Below are 19,316 nucleotides of genomic sequence, written 5' to 3' on the forward strand. Positions count from 1 at the left end.
AGGGGCAGGAATGAAGAAAAAGGACAATGTCTTCTCATACTCTAGATTCTGTTCTCGTTTCAAACAGCACCACTTCAACCATTATGGATCTTCAACAGGCTTGGAAGCATAACAGTGTGCACTCTGCAGCCATTTCCCCAACTGTTTTCTTATGTAAACCACCTGAGACTGACAGGGCAAGTCATTCCAGGTATTCAGACACAGCAGATAGAGAGAGCAGGTGAGGGAAAGGGAGGAATGGAGGGATGGGATATATGGATGGATGGGAGGAATGGATGGAGGTATGGGAGGGATGGAGGTACAGATGGAGGGATGGAGGTACAGATGGAGGGATGGATGGAGGGATGGCCTGCGGGCATACATATACCCGTGTATATACTCTGTCTATGCACACTAGGTAAGACCTGGGCGGACCATCCCCTGTATTTTGGTTAGTGCACCAGGTGGTGCTAGATAGGTAAGTAGTGGGTAGGCAGGTAAGGTGAGGGGGCTTTATGTTACGAATGCCTCTAGGAAGAGGGAACGCAACACCCTGCAACAACTCAACTCAAGAGGTATGGGATTGTAGATGCGAGTAAGGATGACAAAAGGCATAGAATTTACCGTTTACTGGGAATTTATTGCTTCCTTCACACGGTAAATTTGGGAAAAAGAGGCTGAACGGAACCAAAGCAAAGAAAGTAAATATCAAAGCCCCCTCTACTACCTTACCTGCATACCCACTACTTACCTATCCAGGAAGCCATTTTCCTGAAACACACACATACAAATACACAAACCACAACACAGAAACTGGGGAACGTAACAGGAGGGATGGAGGGATGAAGGGATGTATGGTGGGATGGAGGTATGGGAGGAATGGATGGAGGTATGGGAGGGATGGAGGGGTGGATGAGGGATGGAAGCATGGGAGGGATAGAGGGATGGAGGGATGGAGGGATGAATGGAGGTATGGTAGGGATGGAGGGATGGAGGGATGGGACGGATGGAGGTACGGATGCAGGGATGCAGGGATGCAGGGATGGGGGATGGAGGAATGGAGGTACGGGAGGGATGGAGGTATGGGAGGGATGGAGGTACAGATGGAGGGATGGGGGATGGGGGTATGGGAGGGATGGAGGTATGGGAGGGATGGAGGGATGGAGGGCTGGATGGATGGGAGGGAGGGATGGGAGGGACGGAGGTATGGGAGGGATGGAGGATTGGGAGGGATGGGAGCAATAGAGGTATGGGAGGGATGGAGGGATGGGAGGGATGGATGGATGGATGGATGGAGGGATGGTAGGGATGGAGGTATGGGAGGGATGGAGGGATGGGAGGGAGGGATGGGAGGGAGGGATGTATAGATGGAGGGATGGGATTGATGGGAGGGATGGAGGTATGGGATGGATGGATGGAGGGATGGGAAGGATGGAGGGATGGATGGATGGAGGGATGGAAGGATGGGAAGGATGGAGGGATGGATGGAGGGATGGAGGGAGGGATAGGGGATGGGGGTATGGGAGGGATGGAGGTATGAGGATGGAGGAATGGAGGGATGGAGGGATGGGAGGGATGGAGGGATGGGATGGAGGAATGGAAGGATGGAGGGATTGGAGGGATGAAGGGATGGAGGGATGGGATGGTGAGGGTGTAGAGAGCAGTGAAAGAAGAAATATGACCCCTGTTTATCTCAGGTCTGTTGTGAGACGGACAGAAAGAGCAGCTGTCAGGACACAGAGAGTCTGGTTTACTAGCCGTGTGGCTAGTGCCAGGCATGCTAGGATATGTGACAGGAATGCACACGAGTATGTGCGTGGGTAGATGTGTGTGTGTGTGTGTGTGTGTGTGTGTGTGTGTGTGTGTGTGTGCGTGTGCGTGTGCGTGTGCGTGTGCGTGTGCGTGTGCGTGTGCGTGCGTGTGTGTGTGTGTAACATTAAACAAACTAAAAACACAAGGAAAGGAGACATAAAGCTGTTCCCTTTGGCTTGGTGTCCATTCATCTTCTCCTGCTACATCAGGAATTGCTACAGATATCTTAATTTGACCAGTTTCTCACAGCAGGAAAATGATCCTGCAGCAACAGGAAATGTGAATTATTATGTGGATTATAATTCATGGACAATTTTGTAGGGATTAATACATTGGTCATTAGGGCAAATCAAATCTGACATATTTAAGTGGGAATTACAAACTTTAGATGCCTTTTTAAACCATGAACACATTACAAGTTGGCATTTCCTGCTGTGCATGAAGATTCTCTGCAACAACATAGTTGAACTTGCAGACGTGTTGCTGTGCGTTTTATTGCCAACCTTACTTTGCTAGCTGACAACTTTACGGTTTTTACTTTTTAATTACCGTTTATAATTTTTGTTTTTCCCTCAACTTTTTTCCCTCATTCAACTTTTTCACTCCGGACGCTTTATCTGGACATGGTTCGTCAGCACTTTCAACAGCCGAAGCTAAGTAGTAACATTAACATGATGCCTTCTAATTGCAGTCGCTGTACTCATAATATACAGGAGAACGATCGCCTTATGGCGAGGATACCTGTGCTGCAAGCCCAGCTTCAGACGCAATCATTAGGCAAGGGTAATTTCAGTGTAGGAAAGGATTAAACAGCGTCTGTGCCACCAGTAAGTACAGATAGTAGTATAAATCCCCCCACACAGTCCCCGCAGCCGGACAACTTTCTCATGGCTTCTGGAGGGAAACGCTGTAGGAATGCTCAACCGGTGTCACTCATTCAGCCACAGAAACTTTCAACCGGTTTTCCCCATTAAGTAGCGAGTCGGAGTATGAGGCCGAGTCTTCTCTTGTCTCTACTCCTCCCGTTACGGGGTCTGAGACGCCGAAGGCTCCCACCATTAGCTCTGACAAATTGAAAACCCTAGTCATTGGTGACTCCATTACCCGCAGTATTAGACTTAAAACGAATCACCCAGCGATCATACACTGTTTACCAGGGGGCAGGGCTACCGACGTTAAGGCTAATCTGAAGATGGTGCTGGCTAAAGCTAAAACTGGCGAGTGTAGAGAGTATAGAGATATTGTTATCCACGTCGGCACCAACGATGTTAGGATGAAACAGTCAGAGGTCACCAAGCGCAACATAGCTTCAGCGTGTAAATCAGCTAGAAAGATGTGTCGGCATCGAGTAATTGTCTCTGGCCCCCTCCCAGTTAGGGGGAGTGATGAGCTCTACAGCAGAGTCTCAGCACTCAATTACGGACTCCTCTTTAAATCTGCGTATTCCTCCAAAGCTCAGCTGTCCTGGGTCTGCACAACTCTGCCAGGACCTAGGATCAAGAGAGACACTTAAGTGTTTTAGTACTATATCTCTTGACACAATGATGAAAATAATCATGGCCTCTAAACCTTCAAGCTGGATACTGGATCCTATTCCAACTTAACTACTGAAAGAGCTGCTTCATGTGCTTGGCCCTCCTATCTTGAACATAATAAACGGCTCTCTATCCACCGGATGTGTACCAAACTCACTAAAAGTGGCAGTAATAAAGCCTCTCTTGAAAAAGCCAAACCTTGACCCGGAAAATATAAAAAACTATCGGCCTATATCGAATCTTCCATTCCTCTCAAAAATTTTAGAAAAAGCTGTTGCGCAGCAACTCACTGCCTTCCTGAAGACAAACAATGTATACGAAATGCTTCAGTCTGGTTTTAGACCCCATCATAGCACTGAGACTGCACTTGTGAAGGTGGTAAATGACCTTTTAATGGCGTCAGACCGAGGCTCTGCATCTGTCCTTGTGCTACTAGACCTTAGTGCTGCCTTTGACACCATCGATCACCACATTCTTTTGGAGAGACTGGAAACCCAAATTGGTCTACACGGACAAGTTCTGGCCTGGTTTAGATCTTACCTGTCGGAAAGATATCAGTTTGTCTCTGTGAATGGTCTGTCCTCTGACAAATCAACTGTAAATTTCGGTGTTCCTCAAGGTTCCGTTTTAGGACCACTATTGTTTTCACTATATATTTTACCTCTTGGGGATGTTATTCGAAAACATAATGTTAACTTTCACTGCTATGCGGATGACACACAGCTGTACATTTCAATGAAACATGGTGAAGCCCCAAAATTGCCCTCGCTAGAAGCCTGTGTTTCAGACATAAGGAAGTGGATGGCTGAAAACTTTCTACTTTTAAACTCGGACAAAACAGAGATGCTTGTTCTAGGTCCCAAGAAACAAAGAGATCTTCTGTTAAATCTGACAATTAATCTTGATGGTTGTAAAGTCGTCTCAAATAAAACTGTGAAGGACCTCGGGGTTACTCTTGACCCTGATCTCTCTTTTGACGAACATATCAAGACTGTTTCAAGGACAGCTTTTTTCCATCTACGTAACATTGCAAAAATCAGAAATTTTCTGTCCAAAAATGATGCAGAAAAATTAATCCATGCTTTTGTTACTTCTAGGTTAGACTACTGCAATGCTCTACTTTCCGGCTACCCGGATAAAGCACTAAATAAACTTCAGTTAGTGCTAAATACGGCTGCTAGAATCCTGACTAGAACCAAGAAATTTGATCATATTACTCCAGTGCTAGCTTCCCTACACTGGCTTCCTGTTAAGGCAAGGGCTGTTTTCAAGGTTTTATTGTTAACCTACAAAGCGTTACATGGGCTTGCTCCTACCTATCTTTCCGAGTTGGTCCTGCCGTACATACCTACACGTACGCTACGGTCACAAGACGCAGGCCTCCTAATTGTCCCTAGAATTTCAAAGCAAACAGCTGGAGGCAGGGCTTTCTCCTATAGATCTCCATTTTTATGGAATGGTCTGCCTACCCATGTGAGAGACGCAGACTCGGTCTCAACCTTTAAACTTCTTATGGCTGCAGGGGCAGTATTGAGTAGTTTAGATGAAAAAGTGCCCATTTAAATGGCCTGCTCCTTAGTCATAGTTCCTAATATTTGCATATTATTATTAATATTGGATAGAACACACTCCAAAGTTTCTAAAACTGTTTGAATTATTTCTCTGAGATTAACAGAACTCATATTGGCAGGCAAAATCCTGAGTTGAAATGAAAACCGTAAGTCAGAAATCTGAGATGGTCTGTATTCAACAGAGTACCAAAAGAATTCCAAATGCCGTATGGCAGGGGTTGCACTGCCTAGGGGTTCCACTAGATGTCAGCAATCAATAGAAATTCCATTGAGACTTCTATGGTCTTATTGGAGAGAATGAGAGCAGAATCAGTCAGGTGTCCATCAAGCACCCATTTCCTGATCATGCATTTTCTTCATGCAGGTCACTTGCGTTCCATGGCTCACGCAGACACGAAGGAATACTCTGGTTGGAACTTTATTGAAGCTATATGTTAAAAACATCCTAATGATTGATTCAGTACTTAGTTTGAAATGTTTCTTCGACCGGTAATATCACTTTTTGAAGTTTTTGTCCGATATGAAGCTGACCAGAATTAGCGTTTGGATATGTTTACCAAATGCGCTAACAATTGGACATAAATAACGGATTTTTTCGAACAAAACAAACATTTATTGTGGACCTGGAGTTTCTGCTAAGCCTTCTGATCGAAACCAACAAAGGTAATGAAATATTTATATTATATTTTGTTGTTTATAGTGACGCTATCTTTGCAGCTGTGATATGCTAATTTGAGCGCCGTCTCAGATTATAGCGTGCAATTATTTTTCTTAAAAGTTTTTTTAAAATCTGACATTGCGGTTGCATTAAGGAGACGTATATCTATAACTCAATGTGTATAACTTGTATTATCATCTATATTTATGATGAGTATTCATGTTGAAACGACGGGCTATGCAACGTCATTTGATGTTTTTGCATTTAGTCATTCTTGTAGCCTCAATGTAAACTCTGATTTTTTTATATAAATATGAATTGAATCAAACAAAAAACGCATGTATGGTGTAACATGAAGTCCCATGAGTGTCATCTGATGAAAATAATCGAAGGTTAGTGAATCATTTTATCTCTATTCTGGTTTTTGTGATGTTATCATTAGCTGGGAAAAATGCTATGTTAATTTTTAGTTTTGTGGTGACCTAACATAATCGTTTGTAGTGCTTTCGCTGAAAAGCCTATTTGAAATCGGACAGGTTGGTGGGATTAACAACATGATTACCTATAAAATTATATAAGACACATGTATGTTTGAGGAATTTTAATTATGAGATTTATGGTTTTTGAATTTGGCGCCATGCACTTGGACTGGCTGTTGTCATATTGATCCCGACTTAGGGCTTGCAGCCATAAAAACCTTTAAGTCTTTACTGAAGACTTATCTCTTCAGTAGGTCATATGATTGAGTGTAGTCTGGCCCAGGAGTGTGAAGGTGAACGGAAAGGCTCTGGAGCAACGAACCGCCCTTGCTGTCTCTCTCTGCCTGGCCGGTTCCCCTCTCTCCACTAGGATTCTCTGCCTCTAACCCTATTACAGGGGCTGAGTCACTGGCTTACTGGTGCTCTTTCATGCCGTCCCTAGGCGGGGTGCGTCACTTGAGTGGGTTGAGTCACTGACGTGATCTTCCTGTCTGGGTTGGCGCCCCCCCTTGGTTTGTGCTGTGGTGGAGATCTTTGTGGGCTATACTCGGCCATGTCTCAGAATTGTAAGTTGGTGGTTGAACATATCCCTCTAGTGGTGCGGGGGCTGTGCTTTGGCAAAGTGGGTGGGGTTATATCCTTCCTGTTTGGCCCTGTCCGGGGGTATCATCGGATGGGGCCACAGTGTCTCCTGACCCCTCCTGTCTCAGCCTCCAGTATTTATGCTGCAGTAGTTTATGTGTCGGGGGGCTAGGGTCAGTTTGTTATATCTGGAGTACTTCTCCTGTCTTATCCGGTGTCCTGTGTGAATTTAAGTATGCTCTCTCTAATTCTCTCCTTCTCTCTTTCTTTCTCTCTCTCGGAGGACCTGAGCCCTAGGACCATGCGTCAGGACTACCGGGCATGATGACTCCTTGCTGTCCCCAGTCCACCTGGCCTTGCTGCTGTTCCAGTTTCAACTGTTCTGCCTGCGGCTATGGAACCCTGACCTGTCCACCGGACGTGCTACCTGTCCCAGACCTGCTGTTTTCAACTCTCTAGAGACCGCAGGAGCGGTAGAGATACTCTTAATGATCGGCTATGAAAAGCCAACTGACATTTACTCCTGAGGTGCTGACTTGCTATACCCTCGATAACTTCTGTGATTATTATTATTTGACCATGCTGGTCATTTATGAACATTTGAACATCTTGGCCATGTTCTGTTATAATCTCCACCCGGCACAGCCAGAAGAGGACTGTCCACCCCTCATAGCCTGGTTCCTCTCTAGGTTTCTTCCTAGGTCTTGGCCTTTCTAGGGAGTTTTTCCTAGCCACCATGCTTCTACACCTGCATTGCTTGATGTTTGGGGTTTTAGGCTGGGTTTCTGTACAGCACTTCGAGATATTAGCTGATGTACGAAGGGCTATATAAAATAAATTTGATTTGATAGTGATGAAATTATGATAGTAGATCTGTACAGTTCAAGCTCAGCCAGGACATATTTGGCAGGATATTGGGGATGGAAGGAGAGAGTGTGTGTGTGGCTCCCAAGGTTCGCCATCTCCCAGTCAATCCAACCTCCCCCTCTCCCATCCCTCCTCTCCCCTTACCCCCCCCCCCTTCACCTCCAACCCCCTGGGCCTTGGTTTGTGACAGATGAGGACACCATTAATTCCTTAACGAGATGGAGGAGAGAGCCCACAGCCCCTCTGTCACAGCTCCTTATGCACAGATTTAGGATCAGGTCTTCTATAATTATAACCGTTAGGGGGAGAAATTTGAAACTGACGACATCTTACTGCCACAGAGGGTGAGAAGTCAACGGGCAACGTTAACACCTTTAACTGTACCACACAGATGCTGGGACTGCTACAGTGTCTTAAGAGGGATATAATACTTAGAAACTACTGTGAGGAAAATAGTAGTTACATGGGATCTTTCATGATAAAGATAGAAGTTATACAAACTGTGTAATGTGTTAGTAAAAAAATCGAATAAAATCTGAATTTATTTCAATTTATATAGAAGTTATATAAACTGTGTAATGTGTTTGTAAAAAAAATCAAATAAAATCTGAATTTATTTAAAGTGCGTTTAACAAAGTCACAACATACTTTACACACTTTACTGGGGGGTGGGAGGAAGGGGGGGTGGGAGGGACTGGGGGGAGGGGACTAGGAGGGGGGGACTAGGGTGAGGGGGGACTGGGAGGAAGGGGGGGGGTGGGAGGGACTGGGGGGAGGGGACTGGGAGGGGGGGACTAGGGTGAGGGGGGACTGGGAGGAAGGGGGGGACTGGGGTGAGGGGGGGGACTGGAGGAGGGTGGGAGGGACTGGGGGGGTAAAACAGAGTACAGGGACACATGGGACAGCAAGACATTAAAGAGTCCAGTAGGTCAGGAGTGGTAGTGAGTCCATTTATAGCCAGGAGGAAGGTGGACGGTTAGCAGGGTGTAAAGTGTGTATGTCAGTGGAGGTTGCTGAGAGGACGGCTCATTATAATGGCTGGAACAGACAAATGGAATGGCATCAAACACATGGAAACCATGTGTTTAATGTATTTGAAACCATTCCCCGTATTCCGCTACTTAAGGGATTCCACTGTGGATCAGTGTCCGGCATGTGAAGGGCGGCCAGTCTGACCAGAACACAAACACACACACACACACACACCCTCTGTTTCTCCCTCTTTCTCTCTGATACACACACACACACTCTGTTTCTCCCTCTTTCTCTCTGATACACACACACAGGTCAGGGATGTACTAAGGTCATTCCTTTCAGACCAGTACAATAACAGGGCTGTCTAATGTTAGTGTGTGTGAATTAGCATGACTCAGTCTGAGACGGCTCTCACTGACAAGACACACAGAGACATGGGAAACACACATGTGCTTCCCCTGTGAGCTTCACACACTCAAAACACATGAGAATAAAGAAGACTGTCCAAACATGCAACTAATAATCGGTCACACACACACGCTGACTCACACACACTTCCTCCGTCAGTGTCTCTCTCTACACTCAGATAGAGACCGGTGAGGTCTCACTCAACTTTAATGTTAGACCTGATTTACACACATTAACACCGTACGTTGACTTTCAGACTGAGCTTACGTTCAGCACTGCCAAGAAAAGGGAAAACACACGCACTCACACACATTCGGATAACCGCAACAGCCCTACAAGTAACTCACACCATTCTGGAAGAAGGGTCTCATACAGACAGACACCAACACACTGCCTTAAAGCCACCTCTCAGCACTGCCAAGGCTGAAGAAAGAAAACTCGTTAAGACTATCTCTTCTCTCTCTCTCTCTTCCTCTCTCTCTCTCTCGCTCCCTCCCTCTTTTTCTCTCTCTCTCGCTCCCTTTCTCTTCCTCTCTCTCGCTCCCTCTCTCGCTCTTCCACTTGCTCGCTCCCTCTCTCACATACCTACAGTATATAGCCTTATGACCATGCTCCCTACTAAACTGGCACTCAATCAAATTCTGAGGCCAGGGTCCAAATGGTGCACAGGGTGGTGTGTTGGTGTGATTCAGCTAGTAGGATATATATCAGTAGAAGGGTTCATATTATTATAGCACCATAAATAAACCGTTGTGTGTGTGTGTGTTGTAGCGAGCAATGAGCCCATCTATGCAAATGCAACAGTAGAAGAGATCATTATTATAGATTAATAAACAGTTTATACAACTCATAAACAAAAGTGTCAACAACAATCTCCAGTTACAGCGTTACAAAAATAAAACTGTGATAGTGTGTGTGTGTGTGTGTGTGTGTGTGTGTGTGTGTGTGTGTGTGTGTGTGTGTGTGTGTGTGTGTGTGTGTGTGTGTGTGTAATATGCTGCAGTTAAAACAGTGTGCTCTACATACATAATGCATGTTTCACTGCCACTAGGCCCGCCTCCACTGTGCAGCGAAGCTGTCAATCAGCATAAGGAGACTGCCAATCAAACCACAGGAGATTGGTTGCACCTTAATTAGGGAAGACGGACTCTTGGTAATGGCTGGAGCGAAATGAGTGGAATGGTATCAAATACATCAAACACCTGGTTTGATGCCATTCCATTCACTCCGTACCAGCCATTATTATGAGCCTGTCCTCCCCTCAGCAGCCTCCACTGAATCAAACCCTAAAGGGAAGTGACAGACTCTCTCTCCATTCCATTTTTTATGTTAAAAGGTGGAGAAGGATACATTTTCCCCAGACACTGAGGTCAGATTATCCTATTTCCCTCATAATGCACAGGAATTCCGGACACCAATTTGTCACAAAGCACAACTTCCTGACACATTACAACTGCACGTTGTATGACATGGTTGGGCTGTCCTTCCTCGCATCCATGTCAAGGGTTAAATGTCAGGGGTCATCGGCAGATGTTCCGGGTGCTCTCCCAGGCCTTGCTGCCCCTACGGAGTGGTAGGAAGAAGGGATGGCGGAGGGCGGAGGAGAGAGAGAGGCGTTTGGAGGGCTCGTACTCCAGCATCTTCTCCAACAGGTCAAAGAACTGATGATGCTCCTTAGCTTCTGATAACCGGTATCTCTGAAGTAGAGAAAGAGAGAGAGAGAGAGAGAGAGAGAGAGAGAGAGAGAGAGGAGGGGTTCAGTTATCACAAAGACATCAATAAGGACGTCTTTTCGTCTTTTCTCTGAAGTTATCTAAGGTATCTATGTACAGTCTCAGGTTAGAGGGTATCTTCAGGTGTTCAAGTTATCTAAGGCATCTACACTACCGTTCAAAAGTTTTGGGACACTTAGACCTGTCCTTATTTTTGAAAGAAAAGCACATTTTTGTCCATTAAAATAACATCAAATTGATCAGAAATACAGTGTTGACATTGTTAACGTTGTAAATGACTATTGTAGCTGGAAACGGCAGATTTTTTATGGAATATCTACATAGATGTACAGAGGCCCATTATCAGCAACCATCACTCTTGTGTTCTAATGGCACATTGTAACGATCTTCGTTGGGAGAAAGAAAGGAGGACCAAAGCGCAGCGTGGTAAGTGTTCATGATGAATATTTAATGGAACAAAACTGAACACTGAAATACAAAACAATAAAGTGAACGAACTAAAACCGAAACATTTCCGTGTGGAACACACAGACACGGAAGACAACCACCCACGAAACCCAGGTGAAAAAAGGCTACCTAAGTACGATTCTCAATCAGAGACAACTAACGACACCTGCCTCTGATTGAGAATCATACCAGGCCAAACGGGAAAAACCAACATAGAAAAACCAACATAGATAACCCACCCAACTCACGCCCTGACCATACTAAAACAAAGAAATAACAAAAGAACTAAGGTCAGAACGTGACACACATTGTGTTAGCTAATCCAAGTTTATCATTTTAAAAGGCTATTTGATCATTAGAAAACCCTTTTGCAATTATGTTAGCACAGCTGAAAACTGTAGTGCTGATTAAAGAAAGCAATACACCTGGCCTTCTTTAGACTAGTTGAGTATCTAGAGCATCAGCATTTATGGATTCGATTACAGGCTCAAAATGTCCAGAAACAAAGACCTTTCTTCTGAAACTCGTCAGTCTATTGTTGTTCTGAGAAATGAAGGCTATTTCACGCGAGAAATTGCCAAGAAACGGAAGATCTCGTATAACGCTGTATACTACTCCCTTCACAGAACAGCGCAAACTGGCTCTAACCAGAATAGAAAAAGGAGTGGGAGGCTCCGGTGCACGACTGAGCAAGAGGACAAGTACATTAGAGTGTCTAGTTTGAGAAACAAATGCCTCGCAAGTCCTCAACTGGCAGCTTCATTAAATAGTACCTGCAAAACACCAGTCTCAACATCAACAGTGAAGAGGAGTCGCCTCCTCTTCGTCTTTAGGTGTCAAGTATCTAAGGCTTTACCAGTCCAGTCTCAGGTTAGAGCGTCTTTATCTCAGGGGTAACTTACCCATAGAGGTTTAATGTGGTCTTTGACGTATCGTCCTGCCTTGGAGTTATCGTTCCAGTCCAGACGCCTGCAGTGAAAATACTTCTGCTTCCTGAAATGGCAAATCAGACAAAGTGTATACTATGTGTGTCTGTGAGGAGTGTGCATGTGTGTCTATAAGGAGTGTGTATGTGTGTCTATGAGAAATGTGTATGTGTGTCTATGAGGAGTGTGTGTGTGTGTGTGTGTGTGTGTGTGTGTGTGTGTGTGTGTGTGTGTGTGTGTGTGTGTGTGTGTGTGTGTGTGTGTGTGTGTGTGTGTGTGTGTGTGTGTGTGTGTGTGTGTGTGTGTGTGTGTGTGTGTGTGTGTAACTGTCATCATGTGTTACCTGGTCTTGCAGATCATCGTAGAGGGGAGAGGTCCCCGTACTCTCTCCATCATGGCCAGGTGCTCCTGGTTGTCATGGGTCTGAGACAAACACAAACACTGGTCAGCAGAAACTATAAACTCCCAACTTTCACTTGTATCACACAAACAACAAACACACACACGGTCTTCTGTAACTAACATTGTGGGGACACACAATTCAGTCCTATTCAACATCCTGTTTTCCCTAACCACTAAGCCTTAACCGTAACTCTAACCCTTACTCTAACCCTAACCCCAAAACCTAACCTTAAAACTTCTTCTTAATAGGGGGCGCTGTTTTCACTTTGGGAAAAAATTGTGCCCAAATTAAACGGCCTCGTACTCTGTTCTAGATCATAAAATATGCATATTATTATTACTATTGGATAGAAAACACTCTGAAGTTTCTAAAACTGTTTGAATTATATCTGTGAGTAAAACAGAACTCATTTGGCAGCAAACTTCCAGATAGGAAGTGAAAATTCTGAAAATGGGGCTCTGTGTCAGGGCCTGCCTATTCAACTGGCTTATATTCATGGATCTGTATGCACTTCATACGCCTTCCACTAGATGTCAACAGGCAGTAGAAGGTTGAATGGGGTGTCTAGCTTGATGTGAGGCCGAATGAGAGCTTTTGGAGTGACAGGTCTGCTCTTTTGTCAGTTTTCAACTGCGCACAGGGGAACTCCACATTGTCTTCTGAAATGCGTTACGTATACACGACGAAATGCTCCGGCTCTGATTTTATAGGATACATATGAGAAAAACATAATAAAGTAGGATTTTTCAACCGAGTTTGACCAGTTTATTCAACGTTTATTGAGAATTTTGGAATTTTTCGTTCCAGGCGCAACGATTTCTTGGACATGTGCTCACCACATGGCTAGCCAAAGTTGCTAATTCGACAGAAGAAATTGACATTCTAAAACCAAACAACGATTTATTCTGGAACTAGGACTCCTTGCACAACATTCTGATGGAAGATCATCAAAAGTAAGAGAATATTTATGATGTTATTTCGTATTTTTGTGTTTTATGTTGGCTCCAACAAGGCGGAGAAATGTACGGGGCTGTCTCACAATATTGCATGCTGTATGTTGTACTAAAGTTATTTTTTTTAAATCTACCACAGCGGTTGCATTAAGAACCAGTGTATCTTTCATTTGCTGTACAACATGTATTTTTTAGTAAAGTTTATGATGAGTTCTTTGGTTAGATTAGGTTACTGTCCAAAATATCTCCGGACAATTTGGTGCATTGTGGCTACGTATTCACAATGTAAAACCACGAATTGTAGCTCTAAATATGCACATTTTCGAACAAAACATAAATGTATTGTATAACATGATGTTATAAGACTGTCATCTGATGAAGTTGTCCAAAGGTTAGTGATTAATTTGATCTCTATTTCTGGGTTTTGTGAAAGCTATGTTGGCGATGAATAAATGGAGTTGTGTGTTTGGCTATTGTGGTGAGCTAATATAAATATATATTGTGTTTTCGCTGTAAAACATTTTAAAAATCGGAAATATTGGCTGGATTCACAAGATGTGAATTTGCTGTAGGGTTTTGTGAAAGCTACCTATGCGGTGGAAACATGGTGAAAACATGGCGTTGTGTGTTTGGCTATTGTGGTGAGCTAATATAAATATATATTGTGTTTTTGCTGTAAAACATTTTAAAAATCAGAAATGATGGCTGGATTCACAAGATGTTTATCTTTCATTTGTTGTATTGGACTTGTGATTTCATGAAATTATATTATATGATATCCCTGTCGCGTTAGGCTAGGCTATGCTAGTCAGCTTTTTTGATGAGGAGGATCCCGGATCCGGGAGGGAGACTCGTTAGAGGTTAACACTAACCTTAATCCTAACCCTAGCTCATAACCCTAACCCTAAACCTAACCTTAATCCTAACCCTAGCTCATAACCCTAAAACTAACCCTAACTCCTAACCCTAACCCTAAACCCCCGAAAAATAGCATTTGACCTTGTGCGGACTAACAAAATGTCCCCAGTTGGTCAAATGTTTGTTTGTTTACTATTCTTGTAGGGACTTCTTGTCCCCACAAGTATAGTTAAACACGTCCACACACACACAAACACACAGTACCTGATATAGGGTGAAGCCTTCATAGTACTCAAACAGGATGCAGCCGATACTCCAGACATCACACGGATGACTCCAGCCCAGCTCTGAGTTGGAACAGTAACAAATGTTCAGCTAGCCAATAGTCCAAGATTAGAGTGTGTGAGTGTGATGTCTGAATGTTACCCAGAATAACTTCAGGAGCACGGTAGTGGCGTGTAGATATGATGGTGCTGTGGTGTTCGTGGTCAAACGTGGCACTGCCAAAATCCACCAGCCTTACTGTTGTATCCTTCACTTTCCTCTCATCCCGCTTCTGAGAGAGCGAGAGAAATAGAGGTGGGGGGAACAGAGAGAGAGAGAGTTGGGAAGAAAGAAGAAGACAAGAAGAAAGGAGGGGAAAGGAAGATAAAGGCATTTTATCAATTAGATTTGCTCATCTTCTGCATCCACTATCCTCCGTCCTCTCTCCTCCGTCCTCTCTCCTTCGTCCTCTCTCCTCCGTCCTCTATCCTCCACCCTCTATCCTTTGTCCTCTATCCTCCGCCCTCTATCCTCCGCCCTCTATCCTCCGTCCTCTCTCTCCTCCGTCCTCTCTCTCCTCCGTCCTCTCTCCTCCGTCCTCTCTCCTTCGTCCTCTATCCTCCGTCCTCTCTCTCCTCCATCCTCTATCCTCCGCCCTCTATCCTCCGCCCTCTATCCTCCGCCCTCTATCCTCCGTCCTCTCTCTCCTCCGTCCTCTCTCTCCTCCGTCCTCTCTCCTCCGTCCTCTATCCTCCGTCCTCTATCCTCCGTCCTCTCTCGCCTCATTTTGAAAAAGATAAAAGTGAATCTAGGATAATCGGCAGGGAGAGTGACCGTGGATGAAAATGTGCTTGGTTGAAATGAGACGGTCCTTCTCCACTCATCAGGCAAATGACGTTTACAGGGGTGGATCCCAAAATAAATGTTTAAAGTTATCAAAACAAATTAAGATGCAAAACAGTTTATAGTTAAAACAATACGTAGCATATTGTTTTAAAACTGTGCATGTTCTCCTCTGACAAAACCAAATCTGATTCAAATGGGGTGTGGTATATTTCAAATGGGTTGTGGTATATTTCAAATGGGGTGTGGTATATTTCAAAGGGGGTGTGGTATATTTCAAATGGGGTGTGGTATATTTCAAAGGGGGTGTGGTATATTTCAAAGGGTGTGTGGTATATTTCAAAGGGGGTGTGGTATATTTCAAATGGGGTGTGGTATATTTCAAACGGGGTGTGGTATATTTCAAAGGGGATGTGGTATATTTCAAATGGGGTGTGGTATATTTCAAATGGGGTGTGGCAGATGTCAAAACTCTTCTGCAGTAGGATACTGTAGACATGAGTGCCCTCAATGAAAAGTGTCTATCGAGGAGGGGACGTCACTCTTCCGTTTGCCTACTAATAAATTGACACACTCCTCGACCCCTTATCGGTTTCCGGGTCACAAATGAGAGAGGACGGAGGAGAGAGGACAGAGGACGGTCTTTTAGCCAAAGGAGAAAGCATAGGTAAAGAAGAGAGTGAAGAAGGAAGGATAAAGCCCCCCCCCCCCTCACCTTCTCAGCGTTGTAAGTGAGGGTGTAGTCAGAGTTGACAAACAGGATGTTCTCAGGTTTGAGGTCAGTGTGGGTCAGCTTGTTGATATGGAGAACTGCAGAGGGAAACAGATAAACCATGCATCCATCATGATAATACCTGGACAGCCAAGGTGACACTGCCCAGCGTTGCACTTGCTGCCCATAGGAGTTCCTCCACAGTATGTAGTAGACCAGCGGTATTCAACTCTGACCTTACGAGGTCCGGAGCCTGCTGCTTTTCTGTTTTACCTTATAATGAATTGCTCTAAATCAGTCCCTGATTAGAGGGGAACAATGAAAAAAGCAGTGGAACTGGCTTTGAGGCTCAGAGTTGAGATTCAGGCTAGTAGACTGAGCTACATCAATGAACCAGCGCCCTCTTCTGGTCAAAGAGACCAATACCAGACACCAAACAATCCCTGGTAAGTAATGTCATAGTCTATGGAAGTAGTCACAAACCAACCCTGGTTCTGGAGAGCTACCAGCATGCACATAGGCATACATGTATGTGTGTAACACACTCACAGTTGACGGCGAAGCAGATCTGGTAGGCCATCTGGCGGATGTGATCCATACAGTACGGCAGGAAGTTGTTCTCCTTCAGGAAGTCAAAAGTGCTGAGGGCTAGCAGCTCCATGGAGATACACACATGACCATGGTAGTCAAACCAGTCCAGCATCTGAACACATTGACTGAGAGAGAGCGAGAGACAGATAGAGAGAAGGGGGGGGGGGGGGGGGGGGGCAGGAAGAAAGAAATGAGAAGTAAAGAGAAAGCCACAGAAGGTGAGGGAAACAACTTCTCAAACTTTCTACTGGTTCATCAGACTCCTTACTGTTTGTTGTGTGGGTCTTTCTTGTTGATTTTCTCCAGGACATTGATCTCCAGTTTAGCAGCTTGTCTGTACTTCTCCATGTTCTTAATGATCTTCAGAGCTACACGTGCCCCAGCCCTGAGAGAGAGACAGAGAGAATAGCTAGCTAACAACCAGCACACGCTCCACCTGATGATCTACGAGTGTCCATGCGTATTTTATAAATGCCTCTCATACCTGCGCCGGTCCACACACCTCACCACCTTCCCAAAAGTGCCCTCTCCCAACAGACTGATAACCTCATCTGATGGGGAAGACGAAGAGATGGAGGCATGGGGATTCAATTAAAGACTGGGAAGTAGAGGAGTCTCTTTATGAGAGGGCTCGAAAATATTCACCTATCCTGTCTTTTCAATATGTGAAGACTAGAGGATAGTAGGAGGGATAGGGGGAGTGACTAGTAGATGAGAAGATAAAGATAGATGAGATAGATAAACATAGCCTACATCTCTCTTGTAGAACGTCTCCATTCTGGTAGGCCAGGTGACCATTGTCAGGGGCCTTCTCATTCTTCCCTGGCCCCTCACTGCTGCTCCGCTAGGGGTCAGAGGTCAGGGGTCAGGCGTTTAGAGGAGGGGACAACAGGGCAAAAGTCGTCAGCATAGTTGGACTGAGCCTCTCAATAACACACACACAGCTGACATAACAGCTGCTTAATAATCTAAAATGCTTGTAAGCTGAGGACTAGTGTTGCAAGCCCCCGATGGTGTTATCCAATTCCACAGGCTCCTCCTAACTCCCTTTAAGAAAACAGTCCATTCCTGATGAATGTAATGACTTGGGACTGCCACCTGGAGCAAGTAACTGGTGAAGTGAACTGCACTTAAACAGAGTATGCACAAGTGGACTATATCAGTAGTGGACTATGTTATCTGTACATACAGTAGAGTGGAGCCCTAAACCCTCTCCCTGTCCTGTCCTGGTGTTAAGGGCCTAAATGAGAAATGTCAAGTGACTGGCTGGCCTGCATGGAGCAGCTCTGTGACTATTTCCATCTACATTCTAAGACTGTATTAATATCAGAACATCACAAGGAGAAAGAGTGCTGAGAGAAAGAGCGAGCGAGAGAGAAAGAGAGAGAGTGCTGAGAGAAAGAGAGAGCGAGAGAGTGCTGAGCGGGCAACTTTCTCTGACTTAGAGGGTGGCTTACCGACTGAATGTAAATCATACAACGTAGGTACACACACACACACACACACACACACACACACACACACACACACACACTCTCTCTCTCTATGAGTTGTGGTAGAGAGGCAGAACACAGGTAGAGAGAGTGAAGAGTTGTGGTAGAGAGGCAGAACACAGGTAGAGAGAGTGAAGAGTTGTGGTAGAGAGGCAGAACACAGGTAGAGAGAGTGAAGGGTTGCCAGGAATAAAACTGTGCTGTATCAAGCTTCACAAAACACAACTAAATGATATCAAACATTAAGAAAAAGGCAGTGAACAAATGAACAGTGCATAGCAGAGGAAATGAGAGGATGGGAGAGAGAAGGAAAGGAAAGGATGGGAGAGAGAAGGAAAGGAAAGGAGAAAATGTAAGAGAGAAGCAGACGAGGAGGATGCAGATGGGTACTCACAGAGAGGCAGAGGCAGATACAGTCCAGAAAGCTCTTATACACAGAGTACAACTCTGTCTTCCCCATAACTCAGAACAGAGAGAGAGAATTAAGAAGATAAGGGAAAAAGAGGGGAGAGGAAGATACAGCGTAGGTAAAGAACACAGTGAAGAAGGAAGGATAAAGTCCACAAATAGTGAAACAGGAAAAGGAAAGACGACAGAAGAGAGGAGACAGAAACTAATGACAAAGCAAAAAGGAGTGCAGAGGAAGACAGAACTAATATAAGAGTGAGAAAGACAGAACAGACAAAGTAAACAGAGGGAAGAGAAAACAGCAAAAAGAAAACGACAGTGGCAGAGAAGAGATTAAATGAACCGATGAAGACAGAACAGAGAAGCAGAGACAGACAGACAGATAAGGAGAAAGTAGATAGGGAAGGAGAGATATGAGAAGGATACAGGAGATTGAGAGAGAGAAAGAGAGAGTTGAGACGGACACTAATAATAACCTTTGGTCACACCCCCCAGGGAAAGTCCTGAGACCAGAATTAAGATGTGGAGTGTGTGTGTGTAGGTGTGTGTGAGTGTACGAGGGGCATATTTAGTTTCCCTCCCTGACACTCCTGTCACCTCCTTAACCCCCGCACTCTGACATAGTGCTTTTCTACACCTGTCCTCTGTGTATGCTGTTGAAGAAAAACTTGTTCCAATGATCAGGCAGAGCTCATTTTCAAATTAAGATTTTATTCAAGCAATTGCAAGGAAGTTAACTCTCCGGATATACCAGGGAGGAACTTAAACATGTACAAATTACCCAGTCATCTATATTCTTCACCTACACAAAGAACTGCT

The 19,316-nt window shown here is 44.7% G+C and overlaps 1 protein-coding gene and 1 long non-coding RNA gene across 2 annotated transcripts; one reads left to right on the plus strand and one right to left on the minus strand.

The window, feature by feature from the left end:
• Nucleotides 1-5,225: 5,225 nt before the first annotated feature.
• Nucleotides 5,226-8,105, plus strand: LOC129837468 (uncharacterized). Its single transcript, XR_008756719.1, has 2 exons — nucleotides 5,226-5,560; nucleotides 6,900-8,105. It is a non-coding gene; the product is annotated as an uncharacterized LOC129837468 (long non-coding RNA).
• A 238-nt stretch (nucleotides 8,106-8,343) lies between these two features.
• LOC129837877 (dual specificity protein kinase CLK2-like) lies at nucleotides 8,344-18,911 on the minus strand. Its single transcript, XM_055904370.1, has 11 exons — nucleotides 18,484-18,911; nucleotides 17,350-17,440; nucleotides 17,081-17,147; nucleotides 16,865-16,981; nucleotides 16,555-16,721; nucleotides 16,009-16,103; nucleotides 14,613-14,742; nucleotides 14,451-14,533; nucleotides 12,316-12,395; nucleotides 11,949-12,039; nucleotides 8,344-10,563 (listed from the first exon to the last, which is right to left on the minus strand). The coding sequence occupies exons 1-11, from the start codon at nucleotides 18,547-18,549 to the stop codon at nucleotides 10,387-10,389; spliced, it is 1,164 nt and encodes a 387-aa protein (XP_055760345.1). The 5' UTR covers nucleotides 18,550-18,911; the 3' UTR covers nucleotides 8,344-10,386.
• Between the last annotated feature and the right edge of the window lie 405 nt (nucleotides 18,912-19,316).

The sequence above is a fragment of the Salvelinus fontinalis genome, chromosome 38 (assembly GCF_029448725.1).
Source record: "Salvelinus fontinalis isolate EN_2023a chromosome 38, ASM2944872v1, whole genome shotgun sequence".
NCBI classification, from domain to species: domain Eukaryota; kingdom Metazoa; phylum Chordata; class Actinopteri; order Salmoniformes; family Salmonidae; genus Salvelinus; species Salvelinus fontinalis.

Coding starts and splice junctions, on each gene's coding strand:
- LOC129837877 (XM_055904370.1), bottom strand. CDS start 18,549: ATGGGGAAGACAGAGTTGTACTCTGTGTATAAGAGCTTTCTGGACTGT. Junction 12,396..14,450: donor AAGGCTTCACCCTATATCAG/GTACTGTGTGTT, acceptor TGTTTGTCTCAG/ACCCATGACAACCAGGAGCA. Junction 10,564..11,948: donor ACCACATTAAACCTCTATGG/GTAAGTTACCCC, acceptor TCTCTACTTCAG/AGATACCGGTTATCAGAAGC.